This window comes from Pelodiscus sinensis, chromosome 7 (assembly GCF_049634645.1).
Source record: "Pelodiscus sinensis isolate JC-2024 chromosome 7, ASM4963464v1, whole genome shotgun sequence".
NCBI lineage: Eukaryota > Metazoa > Chordata > Testudines > Trionychidae > Pelodiscus > Pelodiscus sinensis.
Genome location: NC_134717.1, coordinates 57,092,948 through 57,113,290, shown reverse-complemented (window position 1 = coordinate 57,113,290; position 20,343 = coordinate 57,092,948). Strand labels below are relative to the sequence as shown.

Genomic DNA, 20,343 nt, shown 5'->3' with positions numbered 1-20,343 from the left:
TATTATTTGACTGTGTGTATTCTGTTATTAACCGGTATTAAAGATGCTACTTCTTCAAATATCTGTTGCTATGTATGCTCCACCATAAGGTGTGTCCATGTCTGTGCACTCTTGACTGAAAACTGTAAACAGTGGCCACAAGCCTATGCTTACACATATTGGGGCATATAGGGAGTTCTGGATCTGCCACAACCATTGTTCTTCTTTGGGTAGTCCCCGTCGGTGCTCCACTTCTGGCGTTGGGCTGGTCCCGGCGCCGTAAATTGGAGCTTGCCAGAGCTGTGTTCAGCCGGACCGCGCGTGCGCGAAACAGTTTCGCGCCTTTCATCTGCCGTGCACGGTCTGGCACCCAATTTCCTCTCATCCGCCTTGGGTCACACACGGAGCTCCCCCTTTCTCCTCAGACAGTTACCTGAGTGGAAGTTTAGAAACATTTAGATAATATTTCTTTAGCTGTATATATCCCGTTTTCTTGTTAGCTCTTGGTTGCAGGCTCTTTGTTTAAAAACAAAAACCTGAAACATCAAACAAACAGAAGGAAGAGAGACATTTCTTCTCATTTACACGCTGTTTTCTCTCTGTTACTGTTGCTATTCAACTTAGTAGTTTCACTGTTTAAAAAAAAAACCCGTCAGAGTCAAACGCGGCGGCACACAGGAGGCGCAAACTCACACTCCTCCCCCGGTTTTAAAAAATGTTCCACGTGCAGGGAGCCAATGCCGGTGTCCGACGGGCACTCTGCTTGTGTCCGTTGCCTGGGGGAGGCACATATTCCCCAAAAGTGCACACATTGTGCCAGGCTAACGACGAGAGCGCGTAAGGAGCGGGAGAGACGCTTAAAGGAGATCCTGTTTAGTAAGGCTCTCATGCCTGCCAATGTAACAGGCTCCTCTGCCTCGGACCCCACGCCAGAAAAGCGGAGAGCTCCTCCCCAGCTGTGCTGTCTCCTAAAAGGAAGACAGCCTCTCCTGCTCATTCCCTGCCAATTGCTCCGCAATCGCGGGTGAGCGCAGGTGATAAGCCGGGTACCTCGGGCTCGAGGATGACCCGTGCACCTACTTCAAAAAAGCCGGCCGGCCCTTCCTGGTCCCGGCAGCCCTTGACACCACAGCCTACAGCAGAGCTTCTTAAAGGGCCAGTTACAACGGCACCGAGAAGCTTCGTACCGACCTCTGAGATCCCTGCAGTCACTCCTCCTCACAAGGAGCTGTCCTCAGCACCTGCACCAGAGGAGCATGCTGCCGCCCAGGTGCCTCCTTCATTGCAGACAGCTGATCACTCTGCATGCTCAGAGCAGCTTCCACCAACCTCTACTAAAGCAGCAGCTAAACGAAATGTCCAGGAGGTCTCTCTCTCTCCCTCCCCAGTTTTCTCTCCGGAACCATCCCCTCACCCTTCTACTTCTGCACATCATACAAGGGCTCAGAGGGAATATCATGGGCGAAGCGTGCCATCTCGCCACCATTATTATAGGGAGCGCAGCTGCTCACACCACAGATGCTCTAGATCTCGTTCTCCATCAAGACACTCACGCTCGCCGATCTGTTCACCACGGAACGATTACTATGTCAAGCATAGCAGTGTTAGGTCTTCTAGACATTCGTCGCCTGCAGGCTCTGATCGACATTATATGCATTATCATAGACCTTACTACACTGAATCATTTCATCACAGTCACTCTTGATCTCACTGCAGATCACCTTGTTCCTGTCAGTCGATCAGTCCACGCTCCGTACATTCAGAGCTTCAGAAGCAGTCTCCGCTTTGGGATACGCTACCTCCACGTTCTCCGGTCCCTCGATCACAAATGTCAGACCTTGAGGAAGGGCAACTCTCAGAAACCGACTCAGACATTTCTCCTAATGCCTGCTCGTCCGTGCTCTCAAGGGATGAACCGGTGACTCTGGTGGAGACGACACCTCCTGACGACCTCAAGGAATTCCAAGATCTCTTTAAACGTGTTGCGCAATCCCTGGAGGTACAACTTACTGAGGCCCAGGTGAAACAACATAAGCTGTTCAAGAATTTACACCCTAAACAGCAGCAAAGGATTGTCCTCCCGATAGACGACGCTATCATGGAGGTAGCAGAGGAAATCTGGCAAACGCCAACATCAATACCGCCTTCCAACAAAAAAGCGGATAAGAAGTATTTCGTTCCGTCCAAGGGGTTGGACTTTCTTTTCAATCACCCACAGCCTAACTCATTGATAGTGGATGCGGTTTGCCATAAGAATAAGAAGCCCCACTTCAAAAACTCCCTACCAGATAGGGATACTAAGAAATTAGACCTTTTCGGGCGTAAGATTTACTCTTCCTCAACTTTGACAATTACTCCAAGCTTCCGGAACTTATGCAACACCTTCTCGACAACAAGAGACCCCTTTTTAAAGCAGTTGTCCAAGAAGGGTTCACGGCATGCAGAACATCACTTCAAATCGCTGCTGACGTCGCGGACACAACCGCACAGGCTATGGCAACAGATATTGCGATGCGAAGAGCCTCCTGGCTATTGTCGGCAGGAGCCCCAAAGGAGTTGCAGTCTAAAGTAGAAGATTTACCCTTTGATCGTCAAAAGCTGTTTGCCTCCACTACTGATGAGATTCTCCATTCTGGGAAGGATTCTCGTACTACCCTCCAGACTCTAGGAATGTACACGCCGCCTTACAAACGCAGGCGATACTACCCCTTTCAAAGGAGATACGATTACTCATCCTACAAGCAGCAACAACAATGCGGACCTGACCAGTCTAGGTTTAGACAGTGTCCTCAACGCAAACGTCAGCAGCAGAATCACCCATCAGCTCGGCCTGCTCAGAAACAGCAGGTTTGACTTACGTGCGAAGGACTCGAACACGTCTCCAGTGGTCAACACACAAAAGCCTGCCACTGGCCTGTTCTATCACCGGCTGAGGCCATATCTTCATCAATGGGCCAGTATTACTTCGGACCAATGGGTCCTAGAGGTCATATCATCAGGCCTAATGATCCCTTTTACCTCAGTTCCTTCCACTACCCCTCCCACTCCGTCCCTGCTGAGGGACCCATCTCATGGGGTCGCTCTTCAAGGAGAAGTCCTTCACCTCCTAGAGATCGGAGCCATAGAGCGAGTACCTGTGGAATTCCGGGGGAAAGGTTTTTACTCCAGGTATTTCCTAGTCCCCAAGAAGTCTGGGGGGGTTGAGACCTATCCTCGATCTGAGAGGTCTAAATAATTTCATCCGGAAGCAGCGCTTCAAAATGACCACGCTGGCCAAGATCATTCCAACACTAAACAGAGGAGACTGGATCGCAGTCCTAGATTTACAAGACGCATATTTTCATGTGACAGTACACGTAGCTCACAGGCAATTTCTGCGATGCGTAGTGGGGAACAACCACTTTCAGTACAGGGTACCTCCGTTTGGCCTTATCTCAGCCCCAAGAGTGTTCTCCAAAACAATGGCGGTAGTGGCTGCCCATCTATGCAGAACAGAGGTCTCAATTTTCCCATCTCGATGACTGCCTCATCAAGGGCCACACTCAGTCAGAGACTCATCACATGGTAGTCGCAACTCGAGATTTATTCGGCTCCCTCGGCCTTATTGTAAACATTCAAAAATCGCGTCCGCAACCGACGCAAGCCCTAACCTTCATAGGAACACAGCTCAACTCCTGATCAGAGAGTTCATCTGCCAGCTAAGCGTTTTCAACTCATACAAGACTTGATAAAAAGGTCTTGCAATCTCAAATGCTCCCAGTACGCGTATGCCTACAGCTCTTAGGTCATATGGCAGTAACTACAATCATAGTGCGCCACGCACGGTTACACCTGCGGTGCCTGTAACATTGGCTGAGCACAGTATACAATCCCGTCAGGCACAGCATCCGCAAAACCGTTCTGCTACCCGCATGTGTCAAGGACTCCCTACATTGGTGGACCAACCCCAACAACATGCTGTCAGGAGTCCCCTTCCATTCGGCGCAACCGTCAAGGGAGATTACCATGGATGCTTCTCTCATCGGCTGGGGAGCCCATATGGGCGCAGAAACAGTCCAAGGCCGTTGGTCCACGAGGGAAATGATGCTCCATATCAACCTTCTCGAACTCCGAGCGGTGTTTCATGCCTGCAAACACTTCAAGATGCGCATAAGAGGAACCGTCACCAGAATTCTCACCGACAACATCGTGGCGATGTATTATGTAAACAGGCAGGGAGTTGCCCGCTCCCGCTCCCTTTGTACAGAAGCAATCCGCCTTTGGACCTGGTGCATTCGAAATGACATTTTTATAGTCGCGTCATACTTACCAAGTGTGAACAATACCATTGCGGATGCACTGAGCAGACATTTTCATCAAGACCACAAGTGGGTGATCCGCACGGACGTCCTCTTACCTCTCTTCCATCGGTGGGGTCGTCCGGCGATAGATCTGTTCGCCACTCGTGCCAATGAGAAATGCAGAGCTTACTGTTCCAGGGCAGGAGTGGGCGCTCACTCCCTGGGAGATGCATTTCTCCTCCACTAGGGGACATCACTTCTGTATGCACTCCCCTCTGTTGTGCTCATTCCCAGAGTACTCAAGAAGATCCTGATGGACAAGGCACGGTGATACTCATAGCCCCAGTGTAGCCCAGACAGCCATGGTACTAAACTCTCCTACAGTTCTCCGTCTGGGCACTGTACCGATTTCCTTACCTACCAGACTTGCTGACACAACAGAAGGGCTCCCTCCTTCATCCGAAGCTGGACACTCTGCACCTAACAGCGTGGATGATAGATGGTTCAGCATGTCCGAGAATCTTTGCTCAGACCAGGTGAAGCGTGTCCTGCTACACAGCAGAAAGGACTCCACCAGGAAAACATACCTCTCCAAGTGGTCTAGATTCACATGCTGGTGCGCTCCTAAGCACCTAGACCCTGCTATTTCACCACTACATGTTTTACTGGATTATGTCCTCCACCTACAGGCGACTGGACTCTCCATGTCATCACTTAAAGTCCATATGGCAGCGATTGCTGCTTTTCACGATCCCGTCGAAGGGAGGTCGGGTTTCTCCCATCCCATGATGATTAGATTTCTCAAAGACCTGGCTAACCTTAACCCACCACTTAGGCCTCCGCCACCTACGTGGAGTCTTGACCTGGTGCTGGATATCCTAACTCGGCCACCGTTTGAACCACTGGCTACGGTACCCATGTCAATGCTTACAGTGAAAGTACTCTTCCTCCTTGCTATAACATTGGCACGGAGGGTGAGCAAATTAGCTGCATTGATGTCAACGCCCCCCCATACAGTCTTTAATAAAGAATCCGTAATATTGAGATCTCATCCAGCCTTTCTACCTAAAGTCTGCATAGAATTTCATATAAATGAGCCAATCATTTTACCATGTTTCTATCCAAAACCTCATGCCTCGCAGCGTGATGCTCTTCTGCATACTCTGGATGTCCGCCGAGCCTTGGCATTCTATATTGATAGAACCCGCACTCTTTGAAGACGGATCGCCTCATTGTTTCGACATCAGGGCCTTCTAGGGGCCAGCCCCTATTGGCCCAGCATATTTCTAAACTCGTTGTATCTTGTATCACAACTTGCTACACTATTTGTAAGAAGCCACTCCCATCGCAGCTTAGGGTCCACTCGACACGAGCAGTTGCTGCGTCAGTAGCCTTTGTGAGAGGAGTCCCTCTGCATGACATCTGCCGAGCAGCGACCTGGTCTTCTAGTACCACTTTTTCAAGACGTTATGCAATACTGCAGCACTTTGCCTCCGATTCGGCGGTAGCTTTAGCAGTACTGCCTAGTTATCAGAATCGTGATTCCGAAGCCCACGTCTAACTGGGATTACTGCTTCGGAGTCACCAGAAGTGGAGCACCCATGGGGACTACCCGAAGAAGAAGAAGAGGAAATTACTCACCTTCGTGCAGTAACGATGTTTCTTCGAGGTGTGTCCCCGTGGGTGCTCCACGACCCGCCCTCCTCTCCGCTTCGGAATCTCGTCTCTTTCTGTCTTGCAGATAGGCGGTGAGAAGTACTGGTGGGTGCCGGACTGCGCGCGGTAGATGAAAGGCACGAAACTGTCTCGCGCACGCGCGGTCTGGCCAAACACAGCTCTGGCAAGCTCCAATTTGCGGCGCCAGAACCAGCCCGACACCAGAAATGGAGCACCCACAGGGACATACCTTGAAGAAACATCGTTACTGCACGAAGGTAACTTCCTCTTCCCTCTAATCTTTCCAGACATGTGCAAAATGGTATTTTGACGTGCACTGAGGCATGTGTGACTGTGCACCACCAGCAGACACAAAATTCTTGCTAATCTACTGGGCAGAATTTGACTCTCTTCTGAACTGCCACACAAGCACAAGCTTACAAGGAGCACTGGCCACAACTCATTTCCTTCTCAGCCCCCATGGTGTGATATGGAACACTTGGGCTATGTCTACACTGGCGGGTTCTTGTGCAAGAATGGCCGTTCTTCCGCAGAGCATCCACACTGCCCGTCCGCTCTTGCGCAAGAAGATTTACAGTAAAGTGTGGTAAGAGAGGGATTCTTGCGCAAGAGCTACGCTCTTTTTTAAAAAGTGTAAGTCCTCTTGCGCAAGAGCTCTTGTGCAAGAGGGGAGTGTGGATGCACGGCAGGGGTTTCTTGCGCAAGAAAGCCCTATGGCTAAAATGGCCATCACAGATTCCTTGCGCAAGAGAGCGTCCACCCTGCCATGGATGCTCTTGCGCAAAAGCAGATGGCAGTGTGGACATGTTCTTGCACAAGAACCTGCCAGTGTTCCGTTCTACAGCTGCCTGTCTTTTCTCACTTACTATGAACTTTTCTGTCTTATATTCAGCCTTGAAAATTTAGGCCCAAAAGTGTGGAATTAAAAGAACTCATCTAATGTCTGGAACTTGTTTGCCTCTAGCCCCTTCATTTAGTGCCTAGATAATTGATGTAGGCAAACTGAACAGTCTGCAGACAAGTATTGAATGGACTTTATTCTGCTTTTAAGCATTCATGAAAGTTTGGAATAGGGAAAGGATACAATTCAGCAGCCAGTAATTTCAAATATGTAGTCTAAATAATATGTAGGATTTCAGTATTTTAAGGCAGGGGTTCCCAACCTGGGGTACGTGTACCCCCAGGGGGTACGAGAAACTTGTCAAGGGGGTACGGGGAATATTTGATAAATAACTAGATTATCCTAATTGAAATTTTCCAAAACTAGTAGTGTTAGTGAAAAAAGTTTGGAATCTAGAGTCTAGAATTTATTTCCTTTCATATTGAATAGGGAGTACGGCTTACTAAAAGCCAAGGGGGCATGGGGACCAAAAAAGGTTGGGATCCCCTGCTCTAAGGTATGTAGGATTTCTTTATGCACTATATGTTATTTAATTATTAACATACATTAAAGGGACATTTCAGAAGCACCAATCATGTTCTGCTAGTAGTACTTTGAATTTTACCCTGCATTATAATAATTGGTAATTGGAAATATGAAGCAATAAAGCAGAGAGTGTGGTATCCAATGCACAATCCTGTATTAAGGCAGATGCAACTACTGCTACTCTGGAAGAGTCAGTGTTCAGTTGCAAAATGTATAAATTTCTCTAGACAACAATATTAAGCTGCCAAAGTGACTCCGGTGAGTTGCATAAAACCAAAAGGATAAAGTCTTAAAATGCAAGATTTCCATCATGTGTCAGTGGAATAGCACGCAAAATCAACTAAGATGAGGCGATGCACAAACTGTGGCATTTATACACATAGAAATAGATTTAATAAAGTCCTTTATCAATGGCCAAAAGTACATCCTCTAAAAGGTTACCAAAAACACTGAGATCCTTTGAGGGCAATGCAGTAAAAGAGTTGATACCCCAATACTGGGATTAACAAACCAGTTGAAGGCCAAAGGCTCCATATGACCCTGAATGTAGTGGTGCAGTACTTGGGAATTCAGATGGCACTTGATTGCAATATTCTTCAAGTAGAAATTCTATGAATACGTACAATAGTAGATCAGTCTATAGAAGGAGACTACTAAGGGATATCAGTCGAAGGGGATAGGGAGAAGGATAATAAGCATCAATAGTTTTAAGATGGGCTTTTTCTGCAGTGTGAGGCCTACTGCATTTTACAGTGCTAGGTGTTCAAGTATAGCTCTCGTATTTGTACTTAAACCAGTACAGAGAAAAACAGCAAGTAGAAATCACATTTTCCTTCTTTGAAGCATTGAGGAGGTATGATGGTTTATCACTGTTTTAAAAGTTCCACTCTGTCTGTCTTTCATTTGTGCAAATACATCCAAGCTCAGGCCTGATTGCTCTTGAGGGCAGTGGCAGGAATTGTGGTCTGTTTTGTTGAACAGGAGGTGGTAACAGTGAAAGTAAGGAACTCCTTGTTTGTTCTTTTACCTGAGAGAGAGGGGGGAACGAGAGAAACAAACAGAATAAAACAGTGCTGTACATACAAGTCCCTTGAAACACTAGACTTTACTAAAAATGCATGAAAGAGTATAGCAATAACCTTGTATACTAGGATGATATTGGAGGAAACAGAGTTTGAGACTAGCTTTGTCACTTCATAGTAGATTGAACATGAATGTTTGTGTATTTGTAGTCTATTAAGGGTGGGGAATCTTTTTTGGGGCAGGGACCAATGACCCACAGAAAAATCAGTTGGGCAGGGACTGGAGTGCCAGCGTGGGCTCCCCAATTTTGGGGGGTGTGGGGAGCCCTGAAGGCCAGATCCAGGCAACCCAGGGACAGCATCTGGCCCCTGGGCCTAAGGTTCCCCGCTCCTGAGTACAATGACTAGCTTGACTTATTTTGGTTGAAAAAACACAGTTTATCTTAATGGTTACGCTCATTACAATGTATTTTAATCTTTTAAATAAGTTTTCAAATTCTGTTTAACAGAAAACTTGATTGCTGTGTTATGCATCCTAGAGGATATGACATTTTGTAAGAGTTGTCTACAGCATCCTGGCTGTTAAGGGAGATTTTACTTTACAGTGGTTTTTACTTTAATTGTAACCCAACTTTTTAATATTCTGCCATTTACTTCTGTCTATTAGTTCATCTCAGCAATAAGAATTTAGTACACTCACCTGTCTGAAAAAAGTGTGAGACAGCAAACTGCTTGCTGATGGCCTGGATCATAAAATGGGAAACACAAGATTACGATTTGAAAATAAGCGTTGGTGTTTGTGGAAGATGCCAGATTGACCATGCAGTCTAGCCCTAGGGTTAGAGAACAAGCTTCCTTCATTCTGTGCCTCAACTTTGCTGGGAGGGCATTACCAGAGGCAATGAGTTCACTGGTCCAGGACATTCAATTCTGGACCTCTACAGAAGGCATAAAGTGATAGAGGGATATATCATCCTGTTGAAATCTACCAGAATTTAACAGTATAAACTAGCTTCTGGAACTAGCCCTTTCTGAGTCTTCTTGCTGATATATGGTTTTCAAAAGTCGTTTTTAGACATAAGCTCCATTATTCAAGAAAGCTTTTAGATTCAGTAATGAAATAAGATTTTAAAAGCATGTTGAAGGCTATTCTTCAGACAAGACAATACTGGCCTGGCACTTTGACAATGTAGTGCTGTGAAAATAAACCCAAATGCACTTAATCTTAACACTGAATTTATCATTAGGTGTATATGATTTAGTAGATCCCAAGTTCACACTAGGTTATATCTTATTTTGAAATAATAGTGAATATTAGTATTTACGGGTAAGTTACCTTTTTTCAGGGTCCTGTTGCAAACAGAGTTCTACCAAGTTATGGAAAGCAGGAGAAAATGTTTTTGAGGATGGAGTTTGCAACCTCTCACTAGTCATTGTGTGTGTCATACTTTCACCAATCCCAGAATCTACACCTGACTGGGAGTTCTTCATTCTGGATTCCCCACATGGAAAGGTGTTTATATCCCAAGGACAGTAAGTCGGACCTTTCAGCTTATGAAGCAGCATCTGGTAGAAGGGAAAGGTAGTGTGAGTCCAGTGGCTATATTAGCCTCTTGATGCTGTGATGAATTGGCAGTAACTTTGTACAATTTATGAAATCTGATTAATACTATGAAAAAAAACAAGTGCCTGCAGGTAGATCTACCTTTGACAGGTTCTATAGCAAATTCACAGCAAACAGGAGAGTGGGAAATATCTCAGATTAACCACAGTATTTAAACCACACAAAGATTATGCTCCAAAGCAGCTGCATTCTTGAGAAAAACCCATTTAAACTAAATCCCTGATGAGAGGGGTCAGACAAGAACAGAGACAGAATCAAGGAAGCCAAGGGCAGGTGTAGTGTTAAAAACCAAACCAGACAGAAAAAGGAAGTCTTGGACAGAAGAGAGCAAGTTCACAGAAGCTGACGGAAAGATTACCTACCATGTCACTTCCTGCATGAGGCAAAGGATGCTCTCGAAGGACTCCCAGGGGAAGGTAAGCTACAAAGTGGCACTGTGGTCAAAACGGTTGTTTTGTATGATTTCTTCTCCTATGCTTTATATGATTTAGTATTTAAAAAGAGCAAATGTGTGTGTGAACTGCTTCACAACTGCTACATGCCTCTGAGAGAGTTTCACCATAAGCTGGGGGTGGCATTCTGAAAGAGGGTGTGAACAAATGGTTCCTTCATTCAGAAGTGTGTCACCTAAGTGGGTACCATAAAATTGTGGTAGTGAATGAACTCTCGTCAGGCTCCAGGGATAGAGTTTTCTAATACAGGCAGTCCCCGGGTTACGTACAAGATAGGGACTGTAGGTTTGTTCTTAAGTTGAATCTGTATGTAAGTCGGAACTGGCGTCCAGATTCAGCCGCTGCTGAAACTGATCAGTTTCAACAGCGGCTGAATCTGGACGCCAGTTCTGACTTACATACAGATTCAACTTAAGAACCCCAGGCATCCCCAAGTCAGCTGCTGCTGAAACTGATCAGCGGCTGATTCCAGGAAGCCCGGGGCAGGGGCTTCCTGTAGTCAGCCACTGGTCAGTTTCAGCAGCGGCTGACTTGGGGACGCCTGGGGCAGAGCAGCTGGGGTGCTGCTGGGTTGGTCCAGTAGCGCTGCCGCTCCTCGGCGCTACTGGACCAACCCAGCAGCACCCAAGCTGCTCTGCCCCAGGCGTCCTGATTCAGCCGCTGCTGAAACTGACCAGCAGTGGCTGAATCAGGACGCCTGGGGCAGAGCAGCTGGGGTGCTGCCCGGTTGGTCCAGTAGTGCCCAGAGTGGCGCTACGGGACCAACTGGCAGCGCCCCAGCTGCTGTACCACAGGTGTCCGGAGCAAGGCCGCGGAGCACGGGGGCAGCGGGACAGCCCAGCCGTGCCGTGGCTGTCCTGCTGCCCTTGGGCTCCGTGGCTTTGCTCTGCTTTGCTCCCCGTCCCCCTGGTCTGTAGACCAGGGGGACGGGGAGCAAAGTGGCGGAACACGCGGGCAGCTGACAGCCCAGACGCGTCTGGGCTGTCAGCTGACCGCGCACTCCGCGGCTTGACTCTGCTTTGCCTTCCCCCTCCCCCCCGTCCTCCTGGTCTGCAGACCAGGGAGACGGGGTGGGAGGGCAAAGCAGAGCCAAGCCGCGGAGCATGCGGCCAGCTGACAGCCCAGACACGTCTGGGCTGTCAGCTGGCCGCGTGCTCCGCGGCTTGGCTCTGCTTTGCCTCCCCGTCCCCCTGGTCTGCAGACCAGGAGGACGGGGGGGGGCAAAGCAGAGCAAAGCAGAGCCAAGCCGCGGAGCGCGTGGGCAGCGGACAGCCCTGTCCGCTGCCCGCGTGTTCCGCCGCTTTGCTTCCTCTCCGTGGTCTGCTGGAGACCAGGGAGAGGAAGGGCCCCGTTCGTAACTGCGGATCTGACGTAAGTTGGATCCGCGTAACTCGGGGACTGCCTGTAGGACTTCTCAGGAGAACCAGGAGTTGGAAGATCATTTGATCTAGGAAGCAGCATGTATGTTTGAAATAAAAAAAGCAGCCCTTTAATATATTTAGTAGTAACTCCTATTATGTATGAGAAAAACAGACCTGTGAATGAAGTTCTGAGAAGTATTTAGGAGTATTTTTTATTTTACCTTTGCATGAGGTATATCTTGAAATGGTACATATCCATTGGCTAATTCACATGCTGTTATCCCCACACTGTAAATGTCAGACTTCACATTATATCCATACAAATCCTGTGGGAGAGAAAAAGCATTATATCATCACGCTGGGAACTACTGAATATGCACTGCAAAAATATGCATATGCAAATATACTATAGGTATAATACTGTTTCAGGACCCAATCCTAATATCCCATAGCTAACAAGTTGTCAGTAAGCTAGTTATATAAGATCGGGCCCTCTGACTGTAAGAGTGATTTAATGCACACCATTCTTAATAGATTTCACAGTTGATATTTGTACATAAGAAATAGTTAAGAGTCAATGCAATTATTTTTAGGCTGCCATGGGGGGAAAAATCTGTGTCCATTAGAATCATATCCTTTAGAACTTTTGTAACTGGCAAGAGGTAAAAATATTAAGCTACATGGATCCCCTAAAAAACAAATTTTATTTTAAGGTTCTTAAACAATTTGCATACCAAATCTAGCTTGGAAGTTTGAAATGAATAGCCTTTACAGCTGTTTCACAAACCTAGTAAGTACACATTTTTAAAAAGGAAACAGACATCTTGAAAGACTCAAGGCAAAGTGAAGTGGTTATACTGACCTGTCTCAGTAGCTCAGGACTCAGCCAAGGAAGCACTGACGTACTAAAATGGGGGAAATCATACACAACCTTTGACCTCTGTCCATTGTTAATTAAACTGTAAAGATGGTTTAAGCCAGACAGAGAAACTAGACCATTCCCTGAAATCAGAATGTGGCTAGCTTTAATATTCCTGAAACAAAGTGATAAAATGTAGTTATAAAAAATCACTCAAATTAATATTACTTATCGTTACAGTAGAAAACCTGCTATATAGTCATAAAATATTTATGAAATGGTCTGACTCAAGGCATATTATAGCCCTCTTGAGGGACATGTTAAAAATGAAGAGAAACTATATAAACGCTGAATCTATTATCCAAAATGTATGGTCACAAAACCCCAACTTTGGTGTTCATTCTAAAAACTGAATTTTGTATGTAAAATTTTCACACACCTCAAACAAAAAGCATGTTTGGATACATATAGATCCACAGTGCCTCACTGAGTTTTGAAACACTATCAAAACTAAGGTTCTGCGTGCCACCATAATCATATCCTCATTAGTAGGGTTCAACAAACCGTGGCAAAATCCACTTGCCAGCACTGCACTGCACATGTGCCAGACCCGCATTGCACATGAGTGTACCCCCGGTGAACAGGGCGACCGGCTGAAATCTACTCACCACAGGCGAGTAGATAAACAGATTTGTCGAGCCTTGCTCATTAGCATTCACCTACACTGGAATACAGATACAGATTGAATCTCTCTAGTCCAGAACCATGAGAACCTGACTAGTGCTGAACCAGAGAATTTTCCTAACCACAGAAGGTTAATATTGTCTAGCATCATTACCAACATTTCCATTCCCTACTGGGCTCTTGGAAGGCATTTAGGGGTAAATTAGACCTAAACAAACTTTATGGGACCGTGGGAAACTTGGCCATATTCATAAATGGATATCCAGCTAATTAAAATCATGTTGGACCATGGATGCTGCGGACCAGAGTGCACCAGATTAAAGAGATTGAATTTGTAATATAATACAACAGATTAAACTTTCCCTAATATTCAGTTTTATTTGTAGTTAAATATTCCCCAGTGGAGGAGACAGGCAAGCCAATATGCATGTAAAATATACATAGGTGTCAGTAAACATAGTTCTCTGGCATCTGCAGTCAATATGTACAGTGAATGGGGGTAGCGGTGCATCCAAAGGAGCTATACAAAGAAAAACGAGGAATGCATGTAAGGGTGTCTGTATAGAAAGGAGGTCAATGAGGAATAACTAGTTTACAATGGATTTGAGGGATAGGGAAGGAAACATTCTCTGAACCCTATTCTGGAGTTAAGATCCAAGATGTTATCTCTAGAGTCAGGTTGGGCTTTTAGCTGGTACTTGGTGATGCCTATGTCAGATACAGTGAACACTATATAAGAAAACAGGTACAGAAAAATGAATGCTGGATATGTAGAAGATGGGCTGTTTCTTGTCTACAGGATGAACTGAACTGGAGTTTAAATTAAGGTTTGTTTACAAATTATTTCTCTGCATTTCAAGAGTAGGTATGTAAGTGACTAGTCGTAGTTGAGCAGTTACTTGACTAGTCACTCTCCCTCCCTTGCTGCCTCTGTCAGAAGCAGCAAGTGGGGGCGGGGGAGGACGCAGGAGCCAGTGCCTGGGGGGACAGCTAAAAAGCCGGTTACCCCCCAGTACCATCTCTTCGGGGGAGTTAGAGGAGGAAGAAGCATAGCAGGGGGACAGGGTGTGAGCCAGGAATCAGCTGCTCTGTCTTGTGCCTGGTTCCCCCTGCTGCGCCCCTCTGTCTTTTAAGAGCCTGGTGGCTCCTTCTGGTTACCATACATATATATTATGGTGATACTACCTACAATATAAAATACAAGCATTTCCGTATACATAATATTAAGCATTAATATAGCAATTATATAGCCCAAATTGACCTGCACCTTTGTTATAATTCTGTTCACTTATGCTAAGTATTCCATAACAGCTTGCATTAGCTAAAGTAAACTTTGTCAGAAGAAAACTGTTAGTATCAGGATGTTTTTGCATAGCAACTGAAAAAGAGTTACCCTCGCAAACCTGTTTCTCCTGGTAGAGGCCTAGCCTTAGGAGATGTTTTTACACCCTCAGAACCTGGACTGCGTGGGTTTAGAACAAGATAAGTGGGTACCCTATGGTATCACAAACAAATAAGATAAAAAATTGCTTATTTCAATCCGATTTCAGGTGATGTGTATATAGTATCTCTTTTTCTGGTAAACAAGTATGTTATAAAAAGATGGCTTTAGTGATGTATCTTTGGGGAGCGCACTTTCCATGTAAAGGTGAATGTAGTATTGCTTCACACTCCTGCCCTGGAATTGTATTGAACACTTTAATTCCTATACCATATTAATAAACCCAACAATGTTTATTTGGTTTTTTGACTACATTTTATAACAAACCAAAGTGAAGTCAAGACATTGTCTATACAATTTATCAAGCACCATAGGACTACTGAAAACTCTGAGTGCTTTACACCTCTAAAGTGCAGTATAAACAGTAAAACTTGACCAAGCAGATGCTGCCATTCCTCAAGCCCCACAAAAGAAGAGGAAGCTATTCAATTAAGTTGAATAGCAACACATTGGATAAAGGGAAATTTGTTACAAAGCATTATAATTCAATCTCTGCAATGTACTGCCACAGAAAATCATTGTGGTAGGAAGGCTCAAAAGTGACTAGACTTTTATGGGAACGGAAGTACTATCTTCAGCTAAACTAGTTGGGCCAGAAAGCCTGAAGGGTATCAAACCAAGAAAGTGCTCAGAGAGGTGGTGTGTCTATTCCACACTGCTGAACAATTTGTGAAATATTAGTTAAAAGGGAACTCCCTTTCCTCTAAAGCAGAGGGAGCAAACTACAACCCATGGGCCCCTATTGTCCAGATCTTGAGCTCCCATCTGTAGGGGCTGGCCCCCAGTGCCTCCTTTTCTTTCTCCCCTGTGGGGCAGGGCTTCAAGTTGCCCAGCCACTGGCACCGATGCTCCGGGTGGCATGGCTGTGAGCTCCAGCCAGATGCACAGCTATAGCACCGCCAACCTTGGTGCACCAGACATGATGATCAGAAGACTGGGGTTTGGAGGGCCAGTCATGGAGCAGAGTGGTTGGATTGGGGGCAGGAGACAGTGGGGGGAGGAAGCAGGTGTCAGGGGTTAGATTGGAAGCAGGGATTCTTGTGGGGATGGGGACCAGGAGGGCTGGATAAGGGGCATAGGCTGGGCCATGCCTGGCTGTTCATGAAGACAAAGCCTCCCATATCTGGCCCTCCATTTGATTCTGGAACCCTGCTGTGGCCGTCATGCCAAAAATATTGCCCACCCATGCTCAGCGACAGGCTTCTGATAACTGAATAGTAGACAAATGAGTAGCTTCAGTTTGGAAGCTTGTGTGCTGCTATAACTTCTTACTTATGGCATCGACTCATACCTGTGAATGTAACCATTTTGGTGCATGTAATTTAACCCTCTAACTGCACCAAACAGAATGTTTCCTATCAAAGCTTCACTCATTCCTTCAGGAAAGTAGGTCCTTAGTAGGTGGCTAGCTGAATCTGAAAAGAAAAATTCATGCCAAGAACACAGGTCTGGTTAGTGACAAATCTTTATTCCTACTACACTACAGCACATTCTTCACTGGGCATGTACCCTCTAGCAGAAACACTGTCCTCTCTTTACAATGGCTTATACAGAGAGGTAACTTCTGAGGAAGAAAGTCACCGCTGAGTATATCACTGAAAGAAAATGATTCTTCCAGTAGTAAAAGATAAAGCCTACCACCTCCTACATTCAGTTTCCATGAACTGGAAACCTGCTGTTTCACCCCTATAGCCAATCCACAATACCTTCTATGAGAAGCAAAATGCATGTCTGGCACAGGGCAACTAGGGCATAGCCAAGGTCTATAAGAGTAGAGATGCTGAAAGGAAATATACAATTGCTCTCTCTTATGCTCTTCCATAGCCGCAGGCTTGGCATTAAGGACTGAGCGATCTAATCCAAAGTAAGCTTTTTCCCCCAAGTTGTAGTTACAATTCTTACTGTAAGCCATGAATGGAGAGATGACCCAAAGCCAGCTGCCAGCAGTAAACACTGTCCAAAGTGTCATTATATTGGGGTGCTGGAAAAAGTGGGATAGCACCACCTCACTCTAGGGAATCAAACAAAAGTGAGTAAAGTTATTTGGAAAATAATTATCTTGACAAAAACCTCAACTGCAACAGGTACTCAGTAATTTTTAAAAAGTCAATTTTGTAAATATACTTCTACTAGCTAACAAGTTTGGAGTCAAATAATGTAGCTTGTTAGACACTTTGCACAACTTGCAATGAAAATTCAAACAAGCTGTTGAAGCTTTCATTGTCTAACAACTAGAACTGTTGTTTATTTCTTGTTAATTCAGAATCCTTTATTCTAGTGAAGAGTATGGAGTTTGTATTTCAAACTGGGATTCTTGCATGAGCAGAGAAATTGTTTTATGGCAGAACAATTCAGTTTATTCCCTAATCCTATCAAGGAGCCGCTTAACTTAGTTTGCAACAGTTCATACAACAAAGCTATCTCTAGTACTGGTTAACTGCAAGATATATTCACATACATTATAGTTCCTGGGTGAGACATTGATACAAATCCCACTATTTTACCTGTAAAGCTTTCAAATGTTCTTCAGAACAGCTTTCTAAGTCTGTGATCCTTACAGCCACAGGTGCTCCTGTAGGTGTGTGCCGAGCAAGGTAGATTGAAGTTAAATTGTTGAATCCTCTTCCTATAACCAGAAGCCAATTGCATTTCATTAACATTATAAAAGGTAATTTAAAAAAGAACCCAAAACATTCCTTCATCACTTAGTAGTCAGTCTTAGGCTAGGTCTACACTACAGAGCTTTATCAGAAAATGCAACACAAGTTGTGCTCCACAATTTGTGTAGCTTCTTCTGATCACTTTTTCAAATGAGGCTTTTTTGCCATTTGGCCCAGTCTAGATGGGGCCAAATGGCGGAAAAGCCTCTTCTTTCGGCGGAGCCCTTATCCCTTATGAAATGAGGTACAGGCAGTCCCCGGGTTACGTACAAGATAGGGACTGTAGGTTTGTTCTTAAGTTGAATCTGTATGTACGTCGGAACTGGCGTCCAGATTCAGCCACTGCTGAAACTGACCGCCAGTTCCGACTTACATACAGAATCAACTTAAGAACCCCAAGCGTCCCCAAGTCAGCTGCTACTGAAACTGATCAGCAGCTGATTCCAGGAAGCCTGGGGCAGAGCAACTCTGCCTCAGGCTTCCTGTAGTCAGCGCTGGTCAGTTTCAGCAGCAGCTGACTTGGGGACACCTGGGGCAGAGCAGCTGGGGTGCTGCTGGGTTGCTCCAGTAGTGCCGCTCCTCGGCGCTACTGGACCAACCCAGCAGCACCCCATCTGCTCTGCCTCAGGCGTCCTGATTCAGCTGCTGCTGAAACTGACCAGCAGCGGCTGAATCAGGACACCTGGGGCAGAGCAGCTGGGGTGCTGCTGGGTTGGTCCAGTAGCGCCCAGAGCGGCGCTGTGGGACCAACCGGCAGCGCCCCAGCTGCTCTGCCACAGGCGTCCGGAGAAAAGCCTAGTCTGCTGGGGGGGGGGAGAGCGTACTAGCTACGCCCCCCCCCAGCCCAGCAGACCAGGAAGATGCGGGCGGCGTACCGAGACGCACCGCGGTCCCGCCGCCTGGGTCCTCCGCGGCTTTGCTCCGTCTCCCTGGTCTGCTGGAGACCAGCAGACCAGGGAGACGGGGAGCAAAGCCTCGGAGGACACCAGCAGCGGGACAGCCGCGGGGAGTCTGGGCTGTCCCGCTGCTGGCTTCCCCGAGGCTTTGCAAAGCCGTGGGGGGGGGGGGGGGGGGGGGGCTCGGGCAGCGAGGCAGCCCAGGCGCGCCTGGGCTGCTCCGCTGCCCGCTTCCCCGAGGCTTTGCAAAGCCCCTCCGCGGGCCCCTTCCCGAGCCCCTCCGCGGCTTTGCTCCACGGCTTCCTGGTCTGCAGACCAGGGAGATGCGGAGAAAGCCCCGGAGTACATGTGTGGCAGGACCGCGAGGTCCCGCAGTCCGTGTCCTCCGGGGCAAGCCCCGTTCGTAACTGTGGATCTGACGTAAGTCGGATCCGCGTAAGTCGGGGACTGCCTGTATACAGGGCTCTCCGAAAGAGCACGTTTGCTCTTCCATGAATAAAAGTGGAAGAGCAAACCGCTCCCTGGAGGTGGTGGGGGTTTTCCGGGATACTTCCATTATCCGAAAAAACCCTGTAGTCTAGACGTAGCCTTAGAATTCTAACGAAAAGATATGTCTGCTGACCACATTGAATTTACAGCTTTATAGGTGCTTTTGTTTAATCAACACTGTTTAAAAAAGTCATATTTTCAGGATCGATAAAGTATCTTACAAATGCTAACTACTTTGCAGATGTTCAACTTATAAGATCTGCTACCACCAGCACTCGCCTTACACACAGTGAGGCACTACAGCCATTTTTAGGACCATCGACTAGGTCTACTGGCAGATAAGAAATTGAATCCTGTCAAGTACAACAGGCAGTAGAATAGTAATCCTGATTTGCTCTCTACTAAGACTTACAATCAATGTAACAGATTTAGAGAGTGATCACTTGTTAAAAAATATTAGGAACAAGTTGGAAGGAAAATCTCTTTAAGCTGGAATAGAGAGATCACATTCAGGCACATTTTTATATATCTTTATAAATTTGTATTGTATTTTTAAACATTAAGTGAAATTCGTAACACTAGAGAAATAATCAGCTAAGATCACAGGTCAGAAAATGTGCAAACATTTAGAGATATTTAAAATAGTTTTTCGTGGCTCTATAGCAAGGAGAACACATTTTCTCAGCTTATTTTTCCCCTTGTGTGATTTATATAGATATAGATATAAAAAAAGAATGGATATTTGCAGGAAAAATCTTGTATGGACAAAGCATATTTCAGCATAGAACTAAATTACCTATTTCCACCTGGAGTTCATAATGTGAGACATCAGGAGAACAAAGTGACATTTCATCTCTTCCAGATGGATGAATCCAGGATAACTCCGGTTCATCTGCCTAGTAGTGGAAGGATTTGTTTTTAATATTGGTATAAATACTGGTTTGTGTGAGAGTATATGTAAAAACAAACACACTCTAGTGCAGTGGCTTCCAACCTTTATGAGCACAAGATCACTTTTTGAATTTAAGTGCAATCCAGAATCTACCCCAAAATCAAATATCTTTGCCCTGCCTCCTTCCCCAAGGTCCTGCTCCTCCCCCACACCTCCAGGGCACTACCCTTGTCACTTCATTCCTCCTCCACACTCACTTTCATCAGCTTGGGGTAGGAGGTTAGAGTGCATGGGGTGCTGTGGGATTTGGGAGTGGCTTTGGGATGAGGTTGGGCTAGGGGGTTGGGAGTGCAGGAGAGGGTTCAGGGTAAGGGCTCTGGGAGAGAGTTGGGATGCAGGGGCAGGTTCAGGGCTGGTGCAGGAGTTCGGAATGCAAGCTCTGGCTGGACACTGTGGTGGCTCCTGAGATGTGGGGCTAAGGCAGGTTCACCCCCACCCTGGCCTTCACCACTCCTGAAAGTGGCCAGCATGTTGCTTGTAG

The 20,343-nt window shown here is 46.2% G+C and overlaps 1 protein-coding gene across 2 annotated transcripts in view; it reads right to left on the bottom strand.

The window, feature by feature from the left end:
* Positions 1-7,727: 7,727 nt before the first annotated feature.
* Positions 7,728-20,343, bottom strand: part of STRADB (STE20 related adaptor beta) — a 31,398-nt gene continuing 18,782 nt past the window's right edge. For both annotated transcript variants that reach the window (XM_075933879.1, XM_075933881.1), the window contains 9 exons: positions 19,707-19,806; positions 17,370-17,491; positions 16,768-16,876; positions 16,157-16,280; positions 12,684-12,855; positions 12,043-12,147; positions 9,721-9,950; positions 9,085-9,127; positions 7,728-8,389 (listed from right to left, as the gene is read on the bottom strand). In XM_075933879.1, coding sequence (XP_075789994.1) covers positions 8,237-8,389; positions 9,085-9,127; positions 9,721-9,950; positions 12,043-12,147; positions 12,684-12,855; positions 16,157-16,280; positions 16,768-16,876; positions 17,370-17,491; positions 19,707-19,806 — 1,158 coding nt within the window. In that variant the 3' untranslated portion in view covers positions 7,728-8,236. The remainder of the gene's footprint in view (positions 8,390-9,084; positions 9,128-9,720; positions 9,951-12,042; positions 12,148-12,683; positions 12,856-16,156; positions 16,281-16,767; positions 16,877-17,369; positions 17,492-19,706; positions 19,807-20,343) is intronic.